Source organism: Tachyglossus aculeatus, chromosome 1, assembly GCF_015852505.1.
Source record: "Tachyglossus aculeatus isolate mTacAcu1 chromosome 1, mTacAcu1.pri, whole genome shotgun sequence".
NCBI lineage: Eukaryota > Metazoa > Chordata > Mammalia > Monotremata > Tachyglossidae > Tachyglossus > Tachyglossus aculeatus.
Window position 1 is genome coordinate 53351080 of NC_052066.1, and position 25442 is coordinate 53376521.

Below are 25442 nucleotides of genomic sequence, written 5' to 3' on the forward strand. Positions count from 1 at the left end.
TATCCCCCCCAGCGCTTAGAACAGTGCTTTGCACATAGTAAGCGCTCAACAAATGCCATCCTTATTATTATTACAGTGCCTGGCCCGTAGGAAGCCCTTGGCAAATCCCCTAAAATAAAGGATGACTTCCAAGGGCCAAGTTATGAATATAACTGTCTGTATAATCACCGTAAGAGGTCTGATATGTAATATTTCTCTTAAAGATGCATGCCATTCCTTTGAGATCCTCCTGGGTCATGACCTGTGCATATGCTCCCTCCGGTAACTACGTCGCTTGTGGTGGACTGGACAACATCTGTTCCATCTACAACTTGAAAACTAGAGAGGGTAATGTGAGAGTGAGCAGAGAACTACCAGGTCACACAGGTAAGTCTCTTTATATTCCTACCGTTTTGTTCCCAATCCCTTGAACCTTTTCCCTTTACCAGGACCTCGCCGTGGCCGGCCTTCGCACCATCCGTAAGTCAGCCCTGTCAAGAGGTGGTAAGAATCAATCAATCAATCAATCGTATTTATTGAGCACTTACTGTGTGCAGAGCACTGTACTAAGCGCTTGGGAAGTACAAGAAGAAGTACAAGAAGAAAGCCTGTTCACCTGGTAACCTCCCCAGCGCTTAGAACAGTACTTGGCACATAGTAAGTGCTTAACAAATGCCATTATTATTATTACCTCATCTGTAAAATGGGGATGAAGACTGTGAGCCCCATGTGGGACAACCTGATTACCTCGTATCTACTCCGAGGCTTAGAACAGTGCTTAGCACATCCTACTGAGAGATCCCCTCCTCCAAGAGGCCTTCCCACACTGAGCCCCCTTTTTCCTCTCCTCCTCCCCATCCCCCCCACCCTACCTCCTTCCCCTCCCCACAGCACCCTTATATATATTTCTGCAGATTTATTACTCTATTTATTACCTGTACATATTTACTATTTGGCCTCCCTTCAAGGCCCTACTGAGAGCTCACCTCCTCCAGGAGGCCTTCCCAGACTGAGCCCCCTCCTTCCTCTCCCCCTTGCCCCCCTCCATCCCCCGTCTTACCTCCTTCCCTTCCCCACAGCACCTGCATATATGTATATATGTTTGTACATTTTTATTACTCTATTTATTTATTTTACTTTGTTAATATGTTTGGTTTTGTTCTCTGTCTCCCACTTCTAGACTGTGAGCCCATTGTTGGGTAGGGACCGTCTCTATATGTTGCCAACTTGTACTTCCCAAGCACTTAGTACAGTGCTCTGCACACAGTAAGCGCTCAATAAATACCATTGATTGATTGATTGATGGAGCTACTCTAACCAATGAATCAACTGGGCCCCTGCAGCCTCAGATGTTCAGAAGTGGCTGATTGAACACAATTCTTCCTCCCTTTCAGCTTCTCATCCCTACCATGTGGTTATTGCTCTTTTGGTTTCAAAACAGCCTCAGGACTGGCTTGGAAAATAGTCTGCCTATACCTAGGGAAGCCCCCACCCAATGGAGAGTGTGATTGAGTGGGGGAAATTTCCAAAATTAGGGCCAGTCTGAGCCATAAACAGACCCTATGTGGGAGGACAGGACTCGCTCTGAATCCCTGTAGGACCCTGCTACCTGGAGTGAGGCTTTCAAACTGGAAATCCTGCTTCTTTTATGTTCAGGAACCGTGTAGTAATTAATCAACCATATTTCTGAAGTGCTTACTATGTGCAGAGCACCGCACTAAGCCTTTGGGAGAGCGCAGCAGAAGTGGTAGACACCTTCCCCGCCCAGAACGAGCTCCCAGCAACTGCAAGGTATTGGCAGCTTTGTGCATCGAGGGAAGTGAAAACGATTCCGCAGGGTAGAAGAAATTTCTTAGAATTACCTTGCCAAGAATTCACTGTTCTGTGCCCATTTATGTGCTGGTGTTCCAACTTGAACACCGGTTCCAAAAATACCGGTGCCCAGCCAATTCTGTCCTAAAGTGATTAAACCCGTGTACCAACAATGACTTTGAAACGATTAAAAAAAAATAGAAAAACTGGTTTGTCCTCCAACATCTGACGCCAAGAAGTTATAAAAGCCCTTCGCGTCGGTTACCGTCGTGGGCCGCGATCCAGTATTCGAACGCAATAACACGGCGTCTACCGCTTTCGTGTGTTTCAGGTTACTTGTCCTGCTGTCGTTTTTTAGACGACAACCAAATCGTTACGAGTTCGGGTGACACAACCTGGTAAGTTCTGTGGTGCCGAAGTTGGGTGGGGAGGATGAATGCAGTATTTGGGAATCGTCACCGATCATTTTCTTCTTCTTTATTAATCGCAGCGCTCTGTGGGATATCGAAACCGGCCAGCAGACCACCGCATTTACGGGACACACTGGAGATGTGATGAGTCTCTCGCTCAGTCCGGACATGAGAACTTTTGTGTCGGGCGCTTGCGATGCCTCTTCTAAGCTCTGGGACATTCGTGATGGAATGTGCAGGCAGTCGTTCACCGGCCACGTATCAGACATTAACGCGGTCTGTGTAAGTGACTGATTTCTATTACGGTGAATTTTATGGCGTTTTCTAATGTGATTTTAAAAAAAAAAAAAAAAAAACTGCTTCCAAAACTATTTCTGAAAGACTTAGTGTGTTAGCATTGTAATCCTCAAATGGGCAATGGATTGATACATTTTAGACTGTGAGCCCACTGTTGGGTAGGGACTGTCTCTATATGTTGCCAATTTGTACTTCCCAAGCGCTTAGTCCAGTGCTCTGCACATAGTAAGCGCTCAATAAATACGATTGATGATACATGCTTTCTTAACAGAAGCACCAGGTGCTCTTTTTTCTCCATTTGCATTGAGACTTTTTCAGCGCTTCGAACAGTGCTTTGCACATAGTAAGCGCTTAGTAAATAATAATAATAATAATGATAGCATTTATTAAGCGCTTACTGTGTGCAAAGCACTGTTCTAAGCGCTGGGGAGGTAACTGAGTGATCAGGTTGTCCCATGGGGGGCTCACAGTCTTAATCCCATTTTACAGATGAGGGAACTGGGGCACAGAGAAGTGAAGTGACTTGCCCAAAGTCACACAGCTGACAATTGGTGGAGCTGGGACTTGAACCCATGACCTCTGGCTCTTTTCCAGTGAGTCACGCTGCTTCTCATGAAATGCCACATTATTATTATTATTATTATTATTCATTCAGTCATATTTATTGAGCGCTTACTGTGTGCAGAGCACTGTACTAAGCGCTTGGGAAGTACAATTTGGCAACATATAGAGATGGTCCCTACCCAACAACGGGCTCACAGTCTAGAAGGGGGAGGCAGACAACAAAACAAAACATGTAGACAGGTGTCAAAATCGTCAGAACAAATGGAATTAAAGCTGTATGCAAATCATTAACGAAATAAAGGGAATAGTAAATATGTACAAGTAAAATAAATAGAGTAATAAATCTGTACAAATATACATACAGGTGCTGTGGGGAGGGGAAGGAGGTAGGGCGTGGGGGATGGGGAGGGGGAGAGGAAAAAGGATTCAGTCTGGGAAGGCCTCCTGGAGGAGGTGAGCTCTCAGTAGGGCTTTGAAGGGAGGAAGAGAGCTGGCTTGGCAGATGTGGGGAGGGAGGACTATTTTGTTAACATTCATCATCCAATTCTTAATCAGTCGTATTGAGTGCTTACTGTGTGCAGAGCACTGTAGTAAGCACTTGGGACAACACAATGCAACAGGTTTAGCAGACATGTTCCCTGCTCATAACGAGCTTTTTTTTATTCTTTTAGACTGTGAGCCCACTGTCGGGTAGGGACTGTCTCGATATGTTGCCAATTTGTACTTCCCAAGTGCTTAGTACAGTGCTCTGCACATAGTAAGCGCTCAATAAATACGATTGATGATGATTGATGATGATTATAATCATAATTTACAGTCACCTAGAAGACAAGCATGTAGGGTAGGGACCGTCTCTATATGTTGCCAACTTGTACTTCCCAAGCGCTTAGTCCAGTGCTCTGCACACAGTAAGCGCTCAATAGATACGACTGAATGAATGAATGAATGTGACCGCATGGGTCAGGCAACCTTCACATAGCCCCAAATCTCCAGTAATGTATTCTATTTATTTTATTTTGTTAGTATGTTTGGTTTTGTTCTCTGTCTCCCCCTTTTAGACTGTGAGCCCACTGTTGGGCAGGGACTGTCTCTATATGTTGCCAACTTGGACTTCCCAAGCGCTTAGTACAGTGCTCTGCACACAGTAAGCGCTCAATAAATACGATGGATGATGATGAATCTGTAGGTGTGCTACAACTGTGTAAAGCTGCCCTCCATCTGTATGTAGCTCTCTCGCCTTTTCAAAGACAGCACTGCAGGTAGCCAGATCTTAAGCGCTTAGTACAGTGCTCTGCACACAGTAAGCGCTCAATAAATACGATTGATTGATTGATTGGAAGGTAATGGTTCACGCCGGCTCAGTCCTCTGGTTTGGGTTTGGCGATGCCGGCCGTAGCGAAGGCGCGTCTTCTAGCCTGTCCCGCATTTGGATCATCATCATCATCATCCATCGTATTTATTGAGCGCTTACTATGTGCAGAGCACTGTACTAAGCGCTTGGGAAGTATAAATTGGCAACATATAGAGACAGTCCCTACCCAGCAGTGGGCTCACAGTCTAAAAGGGGGAGACAGAGAACAAAACCAAACATACTAACAAAATAAAATAAATAGAATAGATATGTACAAATAAATTAAATAAGTAAATAAATAGAGTAAAAAAAAAAATATGTACAAACATATGAATGAAATGGATGAAAGGCCCACCCTTAAATAGGGCTATTTGGGTGGAAAAGATGGCACCGAGCCCTGCTGCTGCCTCCCTATCAACGATCAGATGACCAATATCTGAACCATATACTCTTTTTTTAATATTAAGTGCCTATTTTGTGCCCGGCACTGTACTAAGTGCTGGGGTACGTACAAACTGATCAGATTGAACATAGTCCAGGTCCTACGTGGGGTTTGCAGTCTTAATCCCCATTGAACAGATGAGGTGACTGAGGCACAGAGAAGCCAAGCGACCTGCCCGAGGTCACACAGCAGTCAAGACACAGTCTTTTAGACTGTGAGCCCACTGTTGGGTAGGGACTGTCTCTATATATTGCCAATTTGTACTTCCCGGGCGCTTAGTACAGTGCTCTGCACATAGTAAGCGCTCAATAAACACGATTGATGATGATGATGAAGTGGCCCGGCCGGGATTCGAACCCAGGTCCTCCCGATTCCCAGGCGCGCACCCTGTCCGTTAGGCTACACTCAGGAGCAGCGTGGCTCCTGCGTGGAACGAGCGCGGACTTGGGAGGCAGAGGTCATGGGTTCTAATCCCCCCGCCGCCGCTTGTCAGCTGTGTGACCTTGGGCAAGCCACTTAACTTCTCCGTGCCTCAGTTACCTTATCTGTAAAATGGGGATTCAAAGAGTGAGCCCCACATGGGATATCCTGATTACCTAGAGAAGCAGCGTGGCTCAGTGGAAAGAGCCCGGGCTTTGGAGTCAGAGGTCATGGGTTCGAATCCCGGATCCGCCACAGGTCTGCTGTGTGACCTTGGGCAAGTCACTTCTCTAAGCCTCAGTTACCTCATCTGTAAAATGGGGATTGACTGTGAGCCCCACATGGGACAACCTGATCACGTTGTATCCCCCCCAGCGCTTAGAACAGTGCTTTGCATATATAAGTGCTTAACAAATGCCATTATTTTTATTATTACCTTGTATCTGTCCCAGCGCTTCGAACAGTGCTTGGCACGTAGTAAGCGCTTCACAAATACCAACATTATTATTATTATTACACTATTTCTCAAGTCCTACTTGCACAGGACTGGTGTCTAGGGGCAAACTTAGTACAGTGCTCTGCACACAGTAAGCGCTCAATAAATACGAATAAATGAGTCAATACAAATACTGAAAGGAAAAAATGAACGTACATTTAAGCACAACTGCAGGTCATTGGTGCAAATGAAAATGTAATTGCTAGAGAAGGAGACTGAGTTTGATGCGATGAGGGAATTGGGAATTAAGTGGGGCAGCTCAGTCATTAATGCATTTCAGGTCCAATGCTTGCGGCTTAGGACGGAGGCTCCGAGTGAGAGAAGGGGCATGGCTGTATCCAAACCACCACCGTTATTAAAATAAGACTTTAAGCATACAGTGGTTGGTGAGAAGGTGAAAGGTTTCTATGTCTGTTTGCTCTGGTATATATATGTGTGTGTGTGTGTGTGTGTGTGTGTGTGTGTGTGTGTGTGTGTGTGTGTGTATACACACATATATGTGGTATATGGTACCATGGTATATGGTATATATGTATATGTATATGTGTGTGTATGTGTGTATATGTATATATATATACATATACACACACACACATATACATATACATATATACCATATACCATGGTACTATATGTACCATATATACCATATATATGCCGTATATGTGCCATATATACGCACACATATATACATATATACCATATACCATGGTACCATATACCACATATGTGTGTGTGTATATACATATATACATATACATACATATCATATACATATATATATATACCTGTATATATGTATATATGTTTTTACGTATTTATTAGTCTATTTATTTATTTTACTTGTACATATTCTATTTATTTTCTTTTGTTAATATGTTTGGTTTTGTTCTCTGTCTCCCCCTTCTAGACTGTGAGCCCACTGTTGGGTAGGGACCGTCTCTAGATGTTGCCAACTTGGACTTCCCAAGCGCTTAGTAATGTGTGGGCAAGGAATATGTCTCACGTTTTGGTCATACTTTCTCAAGCGCTTAGTACCTTGCATTGCACCCAGTGAGTCTTCACGCACCCTCACTACTACTATTTTTGAGAGATTGAAGCAGTATCAGGTGAAGAATAGCCAGGATGTAACTTACTCTCTCTCTGTCAATCAGTCAATCAGTCAATCGTATTTATTGAGCGCTTACTGTGTGCAGAGCACTGGACTAAGTGCTTGGGAAGTACAAGTTGGCAACATATAGAGACAGTCCCTACCCAACAGTGGGCTCCCAGTCTAAAAGGGGAAGTCCCCCTGACTTCTCATTCTTTCCCCAGACATCCTCTCTTCAGAGTCTGTGTGTGTGTGTCTCTACCTCTTGAGTATCTTTAATCTCTCCTCCCTCACTACCTTTCTCCTCCTCCATCTTCTCTGTTTTCCTTTTTTTCCCATTTATTGTGAATATTATTATTATTATTGTTGTTTTTAAGGGCTTACTATGTCCCCCTCTTCCCCCTCTCCATCCCCCCTGCCTTACCTCCTTCCCTTCCCCACAGCACCTGTATATATGTATATATGTTTTTACATATTTATTAGTCTATTTATTTATTTATTTTACTTGTACATATTCTATTAATTTTATTTTGTTAATAATAATGGCATTTGTTAAGCGCTTACTATGTGCAGAGCACTGTTCTAAGCACTGGGGTTGGATACAAGGTGATCAATTTGTCCCACGTGGGGCTCACAGTCTCATGTTTGTCACAGTCTTAATGTGTTTGTTTTGTTCTCTGTCTCCCCCTTCTAGACTGTGAGCCCACTGTTGGGTAAGGGACCGTCTCTATGTGTTGCCAACTTGTACTTCCCAAGCGCTTAGTAATATAATAATAATAATAATGGCATTTACTAAGCGCTTACTATGTGCAAAGCACTGTTCTAAGCACTGGGGATGTTACAAGGTGATCAGGTTGTCCCACGGGGGGCTCACAGTCTTAATCCCCATTTTACAGAGGCCCAGAGAAATCAAGTGACTTGCCCAGAGTCACACAGCTGACAAGTGGCGGAGCCGGGATTTGAACCTGTGACCTCTGACTCTAAAGCCCGGGCTCTTTTCACTGAGCCACACTGCTTCTCTACGGTGCTCTGCACACAGTAAGCGCTCAGTAAATACGATTGAGTGAATGCACGAGCACTTTCTGAGCTCTGTGGCAGACACAAGTTAATCAGGTCGGTCACAGTCCCCGTCCCACGGGAGGCTCACCATCTTAAGTAGGCGGGAGAACAGGTATTGAATCCCCATTTTGCAGATGAGGAAACGGAGGCACCGAGAAGTTAAGTGACTTGGCCAAGGTCACCCAGCAGGCAAGTGACGGTGGCAGAATTGGAGGGCCCCCGGCCACTCTGCTCCTTCCTGTCCCTCCCTCTTTCACTCTGCCATTCTCTGCCGTTTTGCTCTCCCTCTGATGAAGGAGCGCTCTCTTTTTTTCAGAGGCTCCCATGCACCAGCCTCAGTTGCCGTCTTGTTCCCAGGGGGCTGAAGAATCAGCTCCCTAATCCTCATCTCTCTGATGATTCATAGTAAGCGCTCAATAAATACGATTGATGATGATGATCATCATCATCAATCGTATTTATTGAGCGCTTACTATGTGCAGAGCACTGTACTAAGCGCTTGGGAAGTACAAATTGGCAACACATAGAGACAGTCCCTACCCAACAGTGGGCTCACAGTCGAAAAGGGGGAGACAGAGAACAAAACCAAGCATACTAAGAACAAAACCAAACATACTAACTCCCTAATGAACATGAAGATCTTGGCCAAGCCCTCCAACTCCGGAGCCCGTTGAAGGGGAGCCACTCGGCTCTGGGCACGGTTAAAGACTCCCGGCTCAAGGGTTTTCGACTCAATCAGTCAATCAATCGTATTTATTGAGCGCTTACTGGGTGCAGAGCACTGTACTGAGCGCTTGGGAAGTACAAGTTGGCAACATATAGAGACAGTCCCTACCCAACAGTGGGCTCACGGTCTAAAAGTTACTGAAGATCGGCTCTCCGGGATCCCTTTTCTTGACCTTATTCTAGAAGCCAATGTGTCCTATTGGGTTAAAACCTAGGAAGCTCCACTCTTAACCACAGAACTGGGATGTGAACAGCAGCATCATATAGCCAGATATAAATCGATGAAAACGTTTGAAACAACAGCGCTTTCCCAGTTATATTAACAATTATTCTTATGCCATATGACTCCAATCCTGAGGCAGTGGACTGAAGCAAGGTCACCTGGAGAGAGGGAGATCGTAGATCACTTAGATCTTTGAATTCGGCCCCATTGGCACCAACATGTGTTCAGCAGTGTGGCTCAGTGGAAAGAGCCCGGGCTTAGGTCACGGGTTCAAATCCTGGCTCCGCCAGTTGTCAGCTGTGTGACTTTGGGCAAGTCACTTCACTTCTCTGGGCCTCATCTGGAAAATGGGGATTATAATAATAATAAGGGCATTTATTAAGCGCTTCCTATGTGCAGAGCACTGTTCTAAGCTCTGGGGAATTTACAAGGTGATCAGGTTGTCCCACGTGGAGCTCACAGGATTAAGACTGTGAGCCCCACGTGGGACAGTCTGATCACCTTGTATCCCCTCAGTGCTTAGAACAGTACTTTGCACATAGGAAGCGCTTAGCAAATACCATTATTATTATCAATCAATCAATCAATCGTATTTATTGAGCGCTTACTGTGTGCAGAACACTGTTCTAAGCGCTTGGGAAGTACAAGTTGGCAACATATAGAGTCAGTCCCTACCCAACAGTGGGCTCACAGTCTAATTATTATTTCATCAGAACATTTGCCCCCCGATTTTTCATTTCAGGCCTTGGGGTGTTTTAATCACCTGGAGTGTCTTGTGGACTAGTAGCTTTCAAGCTGTTTAAAGTTAAACCTGGATAAAGGTATAAATTGCTTACTCCGATGGGTTTCAGACGGTGTTTGACCTCTTCTCCTCCTCCCTCCCCACACCGTCGTCTTGGGGAACACAAATTTTTTACAGAATGTTGTTTCTATGTATGTCCATTGCTATTTCCTCAGTACTGCAGTCTGAGAAAAAGAAGGTCGCCGTCTAAAGGAAGAGCTCTTTTTGTTGTTGTTGTTGTTGTTGTTTCATACTGGTGGGTCTCAAGTTTAATGATCTGAAAAACGAAGTTCTTCAGGAAAAACATTTGCTTTTAATTATTTTGCTTTTGAAACTGTCGGATGGCTGTCCTTGAGAACCACAGCTCTCCACTGTGGTTTCAAAGCCTGAGTTACCTTACATACCCCGAGAGTGGTAGGATGCAGTTCAGGGAGCAAGCAGAAGCAGCTGTTCTCTTTAGGGAAAAGAAATCATCATCATCATCATCATCATCAATCGTATTTATTGAGCGCTTACTGTGCTAAGCGCTTGGGAAGTACAATTTGGCAACATATAGAGACAGCCCCTACCCAACAGTGGGCTCACAGTCTAAAAGAAATCCTGCAGAGAGACCTAAAATTTGGCGAAGCAGGGTAGACTAGTGGAAAGAGCGCTGGGAGTAAGGGGACCTGGGTTCTAATCCCGGCTTCACCCCTTGTCTGGCTGCGTGCCCTTGGGCTAGCCACTTCTCTGTGCCTCAGTTCCCTCATCTGTAAAATGGGGGTTAAGATCGTGAGTCCCATGTGGGACAGGAACTGTGTCCAATTCAATGGGTTTGTGTCTACCCAGCGCTTAAATCCAGTGCCTGGCACACAGTAAGTGCTTAACACGTACCATGAAATAAAGAGAGACACTAGGAAGTCAAGACCGTGCTCAGAACTCATAATCAATCAATCAATCAATCAATCGTATTTATTGAGCGCTTACTATGTGCAGAGCACTGTACTAAGCGCTTGGGAAGTACAAATTGGCATCACAATTTGTACTTCCCAGTACAAATCAGAGATTTGTAATCAGAGACACACCCAACCAGAACACAAAAAGGTGGCAGTCAAACCAACTCACTACACTATTCCTGCCAGGGATAACTGATATCCATTAAATTTTCAAAGAAATTCCATATTCTTGCACCTTATTTCATGTGAAGCCATGTGGCCAATTGGAAAGAGTACGGAGCTGGGAGGCAGGTGACCCAACTCACTGCACTATTCCTGCCAGGGATAACTGATATCCGTTAAATTTTCAAAGAAATTCCATATTCTTGCACCTTATTTCACGTGAAGCCATGTGGCCAATTGGAAAGGGTACGGAGCTGGGAGGCAGGTGACCTTAGTTCTAATCCCTGCACTGCCACTGGCCTGCTGTGTCACCTTAGGTGGGTCACTTAACTTCTCGGAGCCTGTTTTCTCATATGCAAAATGGGATTACATTTCTGTTCCACCTCCCCCCGTAAGATTGTGAGCCCCATATAAGACAGTGACCATAACCGACAAGATGATCTTGTATCTACTTCAATGTTTCAGTGTTCAAAGAAGCAGCGTGGCTCAGTGGAAAGAGCCCGGGCTTTGGAGTCAGAGGCCGTGGGTTCAAATCCCGGCTCCGCCACTTGTCAGCTGTGTGACTTTGGGCAAGTCACTTCACTTCTCTGGGCCTCAGTTCCCTCATCTGGAAAATGGGGATGAAGACTGTGAGCCCCGCGTGGGACAACCTGATTACCTTGTACCTACCCCAGCGCTTAGAACAGTGCTTGGCACATAGTAAGCGCTTAACAAATACCAACATTATTATTATTTTAGAGAAACCGCGTGGCTCAGTGGAAAGAGCCCGGGCTTTGGAGTCGGAGGTCATGGGTTCAAATCCCAGCTCCACCACTTGTCAGCTGTGTGACTTTGGGCAAGCTACTTAACTTCTCTGGGCCTCAGTTCCCTCATCTGTAAAATGGGGATGAAGACTGTGAGCCCCCCGTGGGACAACCTCATCACCTTGTAACCTCCCCAGCGCTTAGAACAGTGCTCTGCACATAGTAAGTGCTTAATAAATGCTATCATTATTATTATGTTTAGCACAGTGGTTGGCCCAGAGTACATGCGTAACAACTTATTGTTAAACCATTATTATTATTATCATTACCATTATTATTATCTCCTCGTTTTGTCTCCATCTTCTCCATTCCCTTTTTTCTTATCTCCCTCCCATTCATTGATCGATCTACTTCTGTATCAGGCATCTCTTTCCTCTCTCGCTCCCTCCCTCCCAATTCTGGGTGTCCTTGCTTTTTCTCTCAGACTTCACTGGTTTCTCTGTCCCCTTTGCACTGGCATTTGTTTTCACCCCCTGCATAGCTCAAAAAAAAATCCTCAGGCACCTCAAGGACAATATTTGAACTTCATTAATCATCAATCGTATTTATTGAGCGCTTACTGTGTGCAGAGCACTGTACTAAACGCTTGGGAAGTACAAGTCGGCAACATATAGAGGCAGTCCCTACCCAACAGTGGGCTCACAGTCTAAAAGGGGGAGACAGAGAACAAAACCAAACATACTAACAAAATAAAATAAATAGAATAGAGATGTACAAGTTAAATAAATAGAGTAACAAATCGAGACAAGGCTCACCTCCCCACCATCTTGAATCTGCCCGTGGTATTTTTTGAGCACTTACTTTTTGCAGAGCACGGAACTCAGCACTTGAGAGAGTACAATACGGTTGGTAAACATAATCCCCGCTCTCAAGGAGTTTACACTTGAACAGAGGGAGATTAAGGGCCTTTTAGCATCATGTAGTAAAAATGATTTTTCCGCGGAGCCTTTAATGAGAATTTCCAGAACTCATCTTAGTAGTGTGAAAATAAAATGCCTTTTGAATTGATGTTCAAAGAAGCACTTAGTGCGGTGTTCTGCACACAGTAAGCGCTCAGTAAATCCCGTTGTTGGGTAGGAAACCGTCCTTATATGTTGCCAACTTGTACTTCCCAAGCACTCTGCACACCGTAAGTGCTCAATAAATACGATTGAATGAATGAATGAATGAACTCATCCCTCAGGTACCTAGTTTGGTTGTTGACTGATCGACTCCTCCCCTCCAACCCATCATCCACGTTATCAGAAACCCACAGCCACCAACTTCTTCCCCTTCCAAAACGTGTCCTGAACTCCAAGAACTGCCACAGCCCCTCACTCCAGGCACATCCCTAAGTGTACCTTCGGAGTCCCATTTTCAAGCTCCCCCATTCCGCTCATTTCCAAGTCCATTTCCCGTGAAAAGGTCGGAGTCCAGGGTGGGAAGATGCTCAGAGGCAGGTCCCTTTTTCCGTTCAAGTGCCTAGAGTTCATTCCAGCAGCCCAGCTGTTGATTCGGGGGAAGGACCACAACTCCGGGAATCGGGAAACCTGCTTTCCAGTTCCATCTTTGCAAGTAGGGAAATGCCCGCCGGGGCAGTGGGGAAGGTAGGGACCGTCTCTGTGTGTTGCCAGCTTGTACTTCCCAAGCGCTTAGTACAGTGCTGTGCACACAGTAAGCGCTCAATAAATGCGATTGATGATGATGATGATGAAGAGCCACTCGGGGCATTTGGTAAGGTGGGTAGGCCCTTCGGAAAGCCGGAAAAAGAGCCGGCAGACGAGGGAGGTGAAGACGGCGGAGGCCAAGGAGGGGACCGACTGCGGGGCCACGGTGCTGGGGCACAGCGTGGGCGCTAAACTGCAGTCACATTGGCCAGAAAAGGGGCAAAACCTCGACAAGGCTAGCCCGCTCTTTTTGGCATATTTTCCTGGGGCCCTCAGCGGAAATAATAAATAAGGATGGCATTTGTTACGCGCTCACTATGTGCAAAGCACTATTTTAAGCCCTTGGGGGGGATACAAGGTGATCAGGTTGTCCCACGTGGGGCTCACAGTCTTTTTTTTTTTGATAGCATTTGATAAGTGCTTATTATAATAATAATAATGATGTCATTTATTAAGTGCTTACTATGTGCCAAGCACTGTTCTAAGCGCTGGGAAGGTTACAAGGTGATCAGGTTGTCCCACAGGGGGCTCACAGTCTTCATCCCCGTTTGGCAGATGAGGGAACTGAGGCCCAGAGATCATCATCAATCATCATCAATCGTATTTATTGAGCGCTTACTATGTGCAGAGCACTGTACTAAGCGCTTGGGAAGTACAAATTGGCAACATATAGAGACAGTCCGTACCCAACAGTGGGCTCACAGTGACTTGCCCAAAGTCACACAGCTGACCAGCTGACAATTGGTGGAGCCGGGATTTGAACCCGTGACCTCTGGCTCCAAAGCCCGGGCTCTTTCCACTGAGCCACGCCGCTTCCCTTATTATGTGCAAAGCACCGTTCTAAGCGCTGGGGGAGATACAAGGTGATCAGGTTGTCCCATGTGAGGCTCACAATCTTAATCCCCGTTTTACAGATAATAATAATAATAATGGTATTTGTTAAGTGCTTACTGCGTGCAGAGCACTGTTCTAAGCACCGGGTCCCACGTGGGGCCCGGCGTCTTCATCCCCATTTTACAGATGAGGTCACTGAGGCTCAGAGAAGTTAAGTGGCTTGCCCAAAGTCACAGAGCAGATGCAGCGGAGCCGGGATTAGAACCCATGACCTCTGACTCCCAAGCCGGGGCTCTTTCGACTGAGCCTGTGCCGGGGGTGGGAGGCGGGGGGCGGTGCAAGTGGTGGTGGGCTAATCATTATCATCATCATCATCAATCGTATTTATTGAGCGCTTACTGTGTGCAGAGCACTGTACTAAGCGCTTGGGAAGTACAAGTTGGCAACATAGAGAGACGGTCCCTACCCAACAGTGGGCTGCCAGCGCAATAGTTTAGACGAGTTCATGGTTTATAGGAGGGATGCGAGAGCCCTAGAAACGTCTTGTACTCTAGTTCTTTGCTTTTTCCTGTTAAAATTCAACAATAAATCTGCAGTGGGGTATTTCATCAGAGTGCACTTTGGCAGAAAAGGCTCTCGCAATGAGAGCCGGATGCATAAGTCCTCAGTCCAGTGCTCTGCACACAGTCAGCGCTCCGCAAATACGATTGAGTGAGTAAATACGATTGAATGAATGAAGGCATGTTCTGTTTTGCTGTCTGTCTCCCCCTTCTAGACTGGGAGCCCGTTATTGGAGAGGGACCGTCTCTAGATGTAGACCACTTGTACTTCCCAAGCGCTTAGTACAGTGCCCTGCACACAGGAAGCGCTCAGTAAATACGATTGAATGACCGAATGGAGGAAGGCTGAGGAGGCCTGAGGGAAGGGCGGCCCAGGGAGTTTCCCATTCCAGCTGACCCCTCCTCCTCCCTGTCCTCCTCCTCCTCCTTCCCCCTCTATTTGTGGCCGAATGGTTATTAAGCGCTTACTATGTGCAAAGCACTGTTCTAAGCGCTGGGGAGGTTGCAAGGTGATCAGGTTGTCTCACGGGGGGGCTGACAGCCTTAATCCCCATTTTACAGATGAGGTAACTGAGGCCCAGAGAAGTGAAGTGACCCGCCCAAAGTCACACAGCTGACAATCTGCAGAGCCGGGATTCGAACCCATGACCGCCGACTCCAAAGCCCGGGCTCTTTCCACCGAGCCATGCTGCTTCTCGGGTGTACTTTCCAAGCGCTTAGCACAGTGCTCTGCACACAGTCAGCGCTCAATAAACCCACTCTTCTAGCCTGTGAGCCCGTTGTTGGGTAGGGACCGTCTCTATATGTTGCCAACTTGGACTTCCCAAGCGCTTAGTACAGTGCTCTGCGCACAGTAAGCGCTCAATAAATATGAATGAATGAATGAATTGGTGGAACGGTTGTCAGGAGAGACGTCCTGAACTGGATCACCATACTCATATAATAATAATAATGATGATGATGGTATTTGTGAAGCGCTTACTATGTGCAAAGCACTGTTCCACTCATATGTACTGAACCCTTAAGTAGTTTAGAGAAGCAGCGCGGCTCAGTGGAAAGAACACGGGCTTGGGAGTCGGAGGTCTTGGGTTCTAATCCCGGCTCCGCCACTTGTCTGCTGTGCGACTTTGGGCGAGTCACTTCACTTTTTAAATTAATGATGGCATTTGTTAAGCGCTTACTATGTGCAAAGCACTGTTCCAAGCGCTGGGGAGGTTACAAGGTGATCAGGTTGTCCCACGGGGGGGGGTTCACAGTCTTAATCCCCATTTTACAGATGAGGCGACTGAGGCCCAGAGAAGTGAAGCGACTTGCCCAAAGTCACCCAGCTGACAAGTGGCAGAGTCGGAATTCGAACCCATGACCTCTGACTCCAAAGCCCGGGCTCTTTCCACTGAGCCATGCTGATTTATTGAGCGCTTACTGTGTGCAGAGCACTGTACTAAGCGCTTGGGAAGTACAAATTGGCAACACATAGAGACGGTCCCTGCCCAACAGTGGGCTCACAGTCTAGAAATTTATTCATTCAAATGTATTTATTAATAATAATAATAATAATGATGATGGTATTTGTTAAGTGCTTACTATGTGCAAAGCACCGTTCTAAGCCCCGGGGAGGTTACAAGGTGAACAGTTTGTCCCACGGGGGGCTCACAGTCTTCATCCCCATTTTACAGATGAGGTGACTGAGGCCCAGAGAAGTGAAGCGACTTGCCCAAAGTCACACAGCTGACAGTTGGCGGAGCCGGGATTTGAACCCATGACTTCTGACTCCAAAGCCCGGGCTCTTTCCACTGCACCACGCTTTTTGTGCCTGTTACCTCATCTGTAAAATGGGGATGAAGACCGTGAGCCCCTCATGGGACAACCTGATCACCTTGCATCCCCCCCAGAACAGTGCTCGGCATAGCACTTAACAAATACCATCATCGTCGTTATTATTATTATTATTTGAGATCATTGCAAACTAGTCTGGGGTTTTTCGGCCGCTCGGAGGTTTATCGAAACAGTTCAGAAGAAGTGTGATCTTTATGGGCCCCTTCCTTTTCTGAGCCTCTGAAAAGCTCTGAGCCGATCTGGTAAACAGCGGGACTGAGAGCGATTTTTAAAACCCGCATATTGTAGAGTTGCAAATGCTAGATCGTTTAGGTGCCCAGAGAAGGAAATTTTAGACTTTTGCATTTTTAAAGCTTCCTTTATAACCCCTGCATTTCTTGGTTCCTTTTTTAGTTCTTCCCAAATGGACACGCCTTTGCCACTGGCTCCGATGACGCTACCTGCCGGCTCTTCGACCTCCGCGCCGACCAGGAGCTAATGATGTATTCTCACGACAACATCATTTGTGGAATCACTTCTGTCGCCTTCTCAAAAAGTGGGCGCCTCTTGCTTGCGGGCTACGATGACTTCAACTGTAATGTCTGGGACACTTTGAAAGGAGAGCGTGCAGGTGAGGAAAGATTTGGGGGCTTTGGGGGCTCGGTGGTTTCTGTTAAATGTCAAAATGCATAAAAGTTGTGGTACTTAAGCGCTTACTATATGCCAAGCACCGAAATAAGCACTGGGGTAGATACAAGATAATCAGGTTGCCCACAGTCCCTGTCTTATTCACTCATTCATTCATTCAATCGTATTTTTTGAGCGCTTACTGTGTGCAGAGCGCTGTACTAAGCGCTTGGGAAGTAACAAGTTGGCAACATATAGAGACGGTCCCTACCCAACAACGGGCTCACAGTCTAGAAGGGGGAGACAGATAACAAAACGTGGAGACAGGTGTCAAGTCGTCAGAATAAATAGAATTAAAGCTAAATGCACATCATTAACAAAATAAATAGAATAGGAAATATGTACAAGTAAAATAGAGTAATAAATCGCACTGGTTTCCGGAACCGATTTTGTTTGGGTTTGGCCACATTGTGCAACGTGAAAAAAAAATCAGGTTTTTTTCTAGTGTTAATTTTGGTGTGATGATTTTGATGTTAACCTTTTTGATGTTAATTTCACCTCGGTCTTATTTCGTTCAATCAGTTGATAACGCATATGAGATGAAATAGATGGGGGATGGAACTCTTTCCCCTCAAAGAGTACATTTTTGCAGCGTACATGTACGGTACCTGACTTTGGGTGATTTCATCTTGTTCAAGAGTGCATTTGAAAATCTAAAGCAGTGACAGCCACTCAAGAAGGTCCTCCGTTTGCAGATTTTTTTTTTTGAGATTTTCATATTTTTATATCCTTTCTGGTCCGGCCTAACATTTTCTTTTCTCCCAAGAAGTTTCCCTAGTTAAAAAGGATTTTGTGACTGGATTTGTAGATCATGTAAAATAGTTTTTGGGGGGTTTGTTTTATAGCACTTAGAACAGTGCTTTGCACATAGTAAGCGCTTAATAAATGCCATTATTATTATTATTATTATTCCATTTTTGTCAATGTTCACTCACCTCGTTATTCCCTTGCATTCTAACATTCAGGAGGAAATTTGTAGTGGAATAATTTACTTTTTTTAAGTTAGTGAAGAATGTGAACTGTCATCCCATGAAAGTTCTAATGTCACTAACACCTTATTACAAACAAGATATTTTCTTGGTTTTCCTTGTTTCTCTTGATGTGACCAAGGCCTAGTAATAAGTTTTCATTCATTCATTCATTCAATCATATTTATTAAGCCCTTACTGTGTGCAGAGCACTGTACTAAGCGCTTGGGAAGTACAAGTTGGCAACATATAGAGACGGTCCCTACCCAACAGCGGGCTCACAGTCTAGAAGGGGGAGACAGACAACAAAACAAAACATGTGGACAGGTGTCAAGACGTCAGAACAAATAGAATTAAAGCTAGATGCACATCATTAACAAAATAAATAGAATAGTAAATATGTACAGGTAAAATTAATAGAGTAATAAAACTGTACAAGTATATATACAAGTGCTGTGGGGAGGGGAAGGAGGTAGTGAAATAATTTAGTTTTTTTAAGTTAATGAAGAATGTGAACTATCATCCCATGAAAGTTCTAATGTCGCTAACACCTTACCACAAACAAGATATTTTCTTGGTTTTCCTTGTTTCTCTTGATGTGACCAAGGCCTAGTAACAGGTTTTCATTCATTCATTCATTCAGTCAGTCAGTCATATTTATTAAGCCCTTACTGTGTGCAGAGCAGTGTACTAAGCGCTTGGGAAGTACAAGTTGGCATCATATAGAGACGGTCCCTACCCAACAACGGGCTCACAGTCTAGAAGGGGGAGACAGACAACAAAACAAAACATGTGGACAGGTGTCAAGACGTCAGAACAAATAGAATTAAAGCTAGATGCACATCATTAACAAAATAAATAGAACAGTAAATATGTACAAGTAAAATTAATAGAGGGATAAATCTGTACAAGTATATATACAAGTGCTGTGGGGAGGGGAAGGAGGTAGGGCAGGGGGGTGGGGAGGAGGAGAGGAAAAAGGGGGCTCAGTCTGGGAAGGCCTCTTGGAGGAGGTGAGCTCTCAGTAGGGCTTTGAAGGGAGGAAGAGAAGTTTTGATGGGAGCATTCTTTTTCAGCAGTGGTGCTAAGCCATGCCTTTTTTTTAAAAAAATGATATTTGTTAAGCACTTACTATGTGCCAGACACTCTTCTAAGGCCTGGGGTAGATACAAGGTAATCAGTTTGGATGCCGTCCCTGGGCCGCGTGGGGCCCACAGTCTTAATCCCCATTTTACAGCTGAGGCAATTGAGGCACAGAGAAAGTAGGTGATTTGCCCAAGGCCACACAGCAGACAGGCGGCAGAGCCAAGGCTAGAACCCCTTCTGATGCCCAGGCTCTGTCCAGCTGTCCCCGTGATGCGTGCTGCTCACTGTGTACCCCCCAAACGCTGCCACGTCCATTTTAACCCTCCTCCCACTCGGGGGCCGGGGCCATAAGGGAGAGAGGAAAGACCCGAGTTCTTTTTCGGATATTTCAAAGCAGGAGTCCTGCATCCCCTCCTGCTCTGCAGCTCTAGGATGTGGAAGGGAGGAGGTTTTTTGATCATCGTCATCACCATTGTAGTTCATTTTGCTCTAAAGAGAAGCAGCGTGGCTCAGTGGGAAAGAGCCCGGGCTTTGGAGTCAGAGGTCATGGGTTCAAATCCCGGCTCCACCAGTGGTCAGCTGTGTGACTTTGGGCAAGTCTTAGAACAGTGCCCAGCGCTTAGAACAGTGCTCTGCACATAGGAAGCGCTTAATAAATGCCATTAAAAAAAAAAAAATGTCACTTCACTTCTCTGAGCCTCAGTTACCCCACCTGTAAAATGGGGATTAAGACTGTGAGCCCCACGTGGGACAACTTGATCACCTTGTATCCCCCCCAGCGCTTAGAACGGTGCTCTGCACATAGTAAGCGCTTAATAAATGCCATCATTATTATTATTATTGTTGTTGTTATTATTATTATTATTATTATCATTATTATTATTAAAACAGTGTGCAGCCACTTGCCGTGACTGCACGGTTTTCGTAGAGTAGAATTTTGTCCACGCGTTAGGGATCAACGTGTCTTTTTCAAATGGAAGCGACCCCCTTTAAAACCGTTCCATCTGTTGACTGTCTCATTGTTTGATGATTCCCCCTCCCCTCTTTTCCAGGGGTCCTTGCCGGCCACGACAACCGCGTGAGCTGCCTAGGGGTGACCGATGACGGCATGGCCGTCGCCACGGGATCTTGGGACAGTTTTCTCCGAATCTGGAATTAACTGGGGCAAATACGGTGTGCGTTCTCCGTCGAGACCTGGAGAGATCGATGCTGCAGCCTATAGCTGTGAAATAACATTTCTACCTTGTATTTGCAGGTGAAGTTTTTCTATTCACTGATTATTACACAAAAAGGCTTTCTGTAAACTACAAAAAAAAAAAAAAATCAAGCGAAAAAATGGGGATGGGAGGGAACGGAAAAAAAAAATCACTGACTTTAAAAAAAAAAAAAGAAAAAAAAACCAGGCTAGCCCACAAAATCATGGTGACCACAAAGCTGAAGAGCCAGTTATTTTTGTTTTGGGGGGTTTGGTTAAGGTAGTCCTTGAAGGATTTCTGCTTGTGCTCCAGATCTGCTAGTCCTGTACTTTCTCATAATGTACACACAATAGCAGTTCATCATGTAACATTTGTTCGTTATGTAAAATAAGTTGGCTTTTTTTTAAAAAAAAAAATAACTACATTTATAGCTTTTCAGTTGACTGAGTTGTCACTTTTGAGTCTTGTAGCGAAAGAACCAGGTTGCCGTTTTAAAGGATCTTTTGTGTATTTGCTGTAAACCCACATCAATGCCATTGCTGTGTGGGTGTGCGTGCACATGTATGATGTGTGTGTATCTTAGGAGACGTTTAGAGAGTTTCCTTCACACTTTAAAGAGGTCCTGATGATTCCACAATACCTAGAGCCTCACTTCTCCACCCATTCCGCCTTTGGGTTAACCCCTCCCTCCCAGCCCGTCACCCCAAAAGGCTTCTGGCGTAACTGTGGAGATTGGGCACCAAGGAGTTAAAACTAAGTGCCAACTTTCAGGCTTTTGGGGGCCGGGGGGGAGGGTGTCAAGTTTTGCAGATGATCCCTGGGATCTAAATCTCATTTCACATGAGTTTTACCTTTCTCTTCTGCTCTTGGGACATTCCAGGTAGAAGTGGCTGGTTAGGCGGCGTTCATATAGAGAAAACAGGACGCTTTCACAGGTGAAACGACCCCACAAATTCCCTTTAACTACCTTAAGTTGCTCTTCCGAGTTTGTCTGCCGGCTCTAGCTCGAGAGCTCGACGTGGATAAGTTAAACCACCTTTGTTCTCTCATCTGAAGAGGAAAAGCAGGTATTTAAGTGATTAGTGTTAAAGCGTACAGCGTCCCACGTCAACACGTCCATCGAGTTCTGTTTCCCTAATGGGATGGGACGGTGTTACCTTTTGAACGAGTTAACGGTATTTCTGGAAAGTAGTGGCCCAGTTGTGCGACGTGATGTCTCTTCAGTGTTTTCTGTTTTCCGGACTAGTAAAGATGCCTTCCCATTTGACCAGGCACCGGCAGTTTGGTCAGTTGAGACATTAACCGTTCCGTGTGTAAGTATTTCCTCCTTGGCCGAGGAGAGTGTGTTTCTGGGCTCCCGACTCCATCGACCGTCTAGATCTGAACGAAGCCTCTTTTAAGCCAAGAGCAACATTTCCGAAATGGTCCCTTGAGCGAGGACCAGGCAATTGCCCGACTTTGACAGCGGCGTAACGTGCGAGCCCAATAAATATGCCGGAAAAACAGGAATTCAAAGTCATTTTGTTGGGGAAACTTCTTCCCTTGGCCTATCTTCTAAAACTGGGTTCTAGTGAGTCTTTTCAGAGAGGCAAACTGGAGGCCTCCTTCTAGCTGAAGGCATCAAGTCCTCGCATGGTTCCCGGTCATTTGGGTCAGTGAAGGGCCCGATATTTTGTTGCCTTCAGAAGTGACGATTACCGAGACCACAGTTAAGCTCCGGTCGTTTATAATCCTAACGTTCACGCTTGCCAATTGTGTCTGCGCACTGTCACCTTTACAGTTACGAATGTGCCAACGGCAGTTGAAAAATAAAAGTGCATCTTGTGCTGTAGAAAGGATACTACGTTTACTGAAGTCAGACTTAAGGTATCTAGGACCAAAAACCAATTCGCGCATTTTTTTATGAATCGTTTGCTTGTCGCCGGTTACGCGTGGGATGTCTTGTCTTTTCCGTTCCCGAACAGGGAGGAACGTTTTTTCGCAGAAAACGCGCATACTAGATGCTCCTAAAAAGCGGCGCCGTTCGGTTTAGGATGTTGTGCTGAAAATCTAGAGAAAACGCATCGGATCGTGGAAGACGTTTTCAGCATCTCCTGCTTTGTGAGGTGCCGTTGGAATGGAAATTTTCATTCTAAAAGACTTGAGGTGAGAGGGGATCAAAACGGGACCGATGCTTTAGTGATTACGTAGTGATTCAAAGCAACCGGTGGCTGTATACAGCCGGCTGATCTCCCAAAAGGGTCTCACGCGTGTGCTTAGTTAGATCTCACTTCCTGAACGTTGTCGTGTTTTAGATGCCCCGTTTTGGCCAGGTTTGGCCGTTTGTGGGAAATCTGAGTATTTTCTGTTAAGGGGGAATTCTGGAGTGAAGCAGACAGGCGTAAACTCCGACCAGATGGGTCAGCTGTTGAGGATTTGGCCGTTCGGTGTCCTCTCGCATTAGGATGACTACTCAGATTCAGTTTGCAGTTGTTGAAGTGATCATCGGGTGCGTCGGTCTCCAGTTTTAGCGAAACGCATCCAGCCGGGCGTGTTTTCAATAAAAAATTTCAGCCTCCTTTCCTCAAACCAAGCACCACCAGAAAACGCGGGGCAGGAGCGTTGTAGTCCCGTTCCTGGTCACATTGTACTCTTAAGGAGTCACTAGGGCCATTGGTCTTCAGAATCAGATGTCTGCGTATGGCTCTCACGTTCATTTAGGTTTGTGTCGGCATCTTAAATATAAGGGAACCGTGGTCTTTCAAAAAACGGGCTTTTAAAGCTACTGGGAAACACTAAACAATCGAAAAGTTAGTCACCGAACCGAGGCGGGGGGAATAAGCCCTCACTCTAAGTAACGCAAACCGCATGCTAGGTTTTGTATTCTCGCCGAAAATACCGATGAGGCATTTTAGGCCAAAAGCGAATAACTGCGATCTTGTGCCATTATTTCCAGTCTTAAACGGAGATCACGTCCAGTATTTTTCCAGTCTGAAACTTCTTTTGTACTTTATAAAGCTTTCTCGTGCCTCCCAGAAATTTCTTTAGCTTCGGCACAGTTGCCGTTGAACAGTTTACGTCTCACTCTTAGCTAATTTGACACTGAAGGGTATTGATCGAGTCCCTGAAAATGGGACTTAGTCCTGCCGTTAATGACTTCAACGGAGCTGGTGGCGATCAGAAAATGCAAGGCTTCTTGGCATCTGCCGGTAATTAAGAAAATGGGGCATTTTCTATTTTGTGTTAGCTAATTTGGCACTGAAGGGTATTGATCAAGTCCCTGAAAATGGGACTTAATCCTGCCATTAATGACTTCAACGGAGCTGGTGGTGATCAGAAAATGCAAGGCTTTTTGGCATCTACCGGTAATTAAGAAAATGGGGCATTTTCTATTTTGTGGTAAAGTGGACATTTGCCTTCTGCCAATGAAATGCAGGAACTAGACTAGATTAATGACTGATCATTTAACACCTCTCCCCCTTCCCCATCTCCTCCAACCCCTCTCCCCCCCGAAACTACCCTCCCGAGTATAGAAATCGGGGCTTGGAAGGGCAGTTGGTTTACTCTGAGCTAACACCGCCGATTAGACGGACCAGCTAGTCCTGATAAACAGTAAGAGTGGTTTAAAACAAACAAAAAAAATCCGATTTAGTAACTGAACCTCGGTCCCACAGTTAGCCAGATCCATGTTTTAGGTTGGGAAGAGAACAGCATGAAAGACATTCCCAAACTGGGGTCTGTTTCCTCCCTTCACTCAAGGAATAGTTCCCCCCTCGGCGGTTCGAGCGGTTCTCGAAAGCGGCGGTTGCCGCGAGGCGTGGACGAGTTATAAGGCGAAAAATGTATCCAATGGTTTTGTATTAGAATGACTGCCTTTGAGACAGCATTTCATGTAAAAGTAATTAAGCATGGGTTGATGGTGCACAGTGTATACAGTGATCTGGCCTGCATGCTGGTAAAATTCTTCCTACACTTCGGAGGCGTCACGAAGCCTCTCTATCCAATTGCTGGTTATGTAAAATACATGCAGAATGTTAATGCCGTGTTGTTATGGTAAAAATGTGTGAACAGTGTTACTAATTGATATAACTGATAACAGATTAAATGTGCCTGACAAAAAAAAAAAAAAAATCCTATACCACGCAGTACGGTAGGTTTTTGATTAATATGGACTTCAGTGGAATAGTCTTTAGGTATTTCAAGCCTCTGTTTTACTTACACGATGGTGCTCTATTCTGTGTCTCTCCTTTCAATGAGGTATCTGAACACTTGTACTACATATTACACCCAAAGGAGTCCAGACCCAATTGATTTTTGTAAAACGCGGTTGTCGATTGGGGGGCGGGGAGGGGGGGGGGATGAAAGTTGCCGTAAACACTTGAGAGGTTCCATCGTTCAACCTGGAAAGCGATTCTACACTGCCTTTGGATTGTGTGTGTATTCGGGAAACAGTCTTAAAGCTTTTATTTAAGCGAATTTAAGAAACCAGGGACTCGTGCCGTGCATTCTCCAACAGTGCTCTTGCTGCATACAAAGACTTCCCTGTGGAAAAACGATCACTAGCTCTGAACTTGCGTTCAGAGCCTTTTCAACAATGGATCTTTTCTTTGTAATCTGTACAGTGGCTCAGTGAAACAGATGTTACCATGAATTGATATTGTAACCAATAAACAAGTGCTTTTAACCAGACTTCTCGAAACGTGTCATTTTAAGAATGGGACCGTTTAACAGAATCCCCGTTTTGATTCTTTTTTCTCTCTCCCTAGTTCTACCACCCCCACAGTGCGCTGCCCGTGAGATGGTCAAAGAATTCACCAGCGTCCTGGAAAGTAAATCCCCTCCCCAACTTGGGCCGCCTCGATCGGAAGGACGTTCCTCCCAATGCCACGGACTCGAAAAGATGGGCGGATCGTTCAGTGGGACGCTAAATTAGGAGCTAGATTTGAAATGGGGAGCGAGGGTGGGCAGAGCCAAGGGTTTCAAAGGGCTTAAGGCGCGATGAGAAAGGGAATGTACTTTCACTGTGACTAATTCCTGTTTCTCGGCAGAAACAGCGGGTTAGACGTTCGGGTGGGAGAAGATGAAAGTACGCGTTGAGCGGAATGATCAATTTGTCAGAAA

The 25442-nt window shown here is 45.4% G+C and overlaps 1 protein-coding gene across 2 annotated transcripts in view; it reads left to right on the forward strand.

Moving 5' to 3' along the window:
* Positions 1-25010, forward strand: part of GNB4 (G protein subunit beta 4) — a 120206-nt gene extending 95196 nt beyond the window's left edge. For both annotated transcript variants that reach the window (XM_038751032.1, XM_038751024.1), the window contains exons 6-10: positions 204-366; positions 2123-2189; positions 2282-2483; positions 16820-17036; positions 20199-25010. In XM_038751032.1, coding sequence (XP_038606960.1) covers positions 204-366; positions 2123-2189; positions 2282-2483; positions 16820-17036; positions 20199-20305 — 756 coding nt within the window. In that variant the 3' untranslated portion in view covers positions 20306-25010. The remainder of the gene's footprint in view (positions 1-203; positions 367-2122; positions 2190-2281; positions 2484-16819; positions 17037-20198) is intronic.
* Positions 25011-25442: the final 432 nt, after the last annotated feature.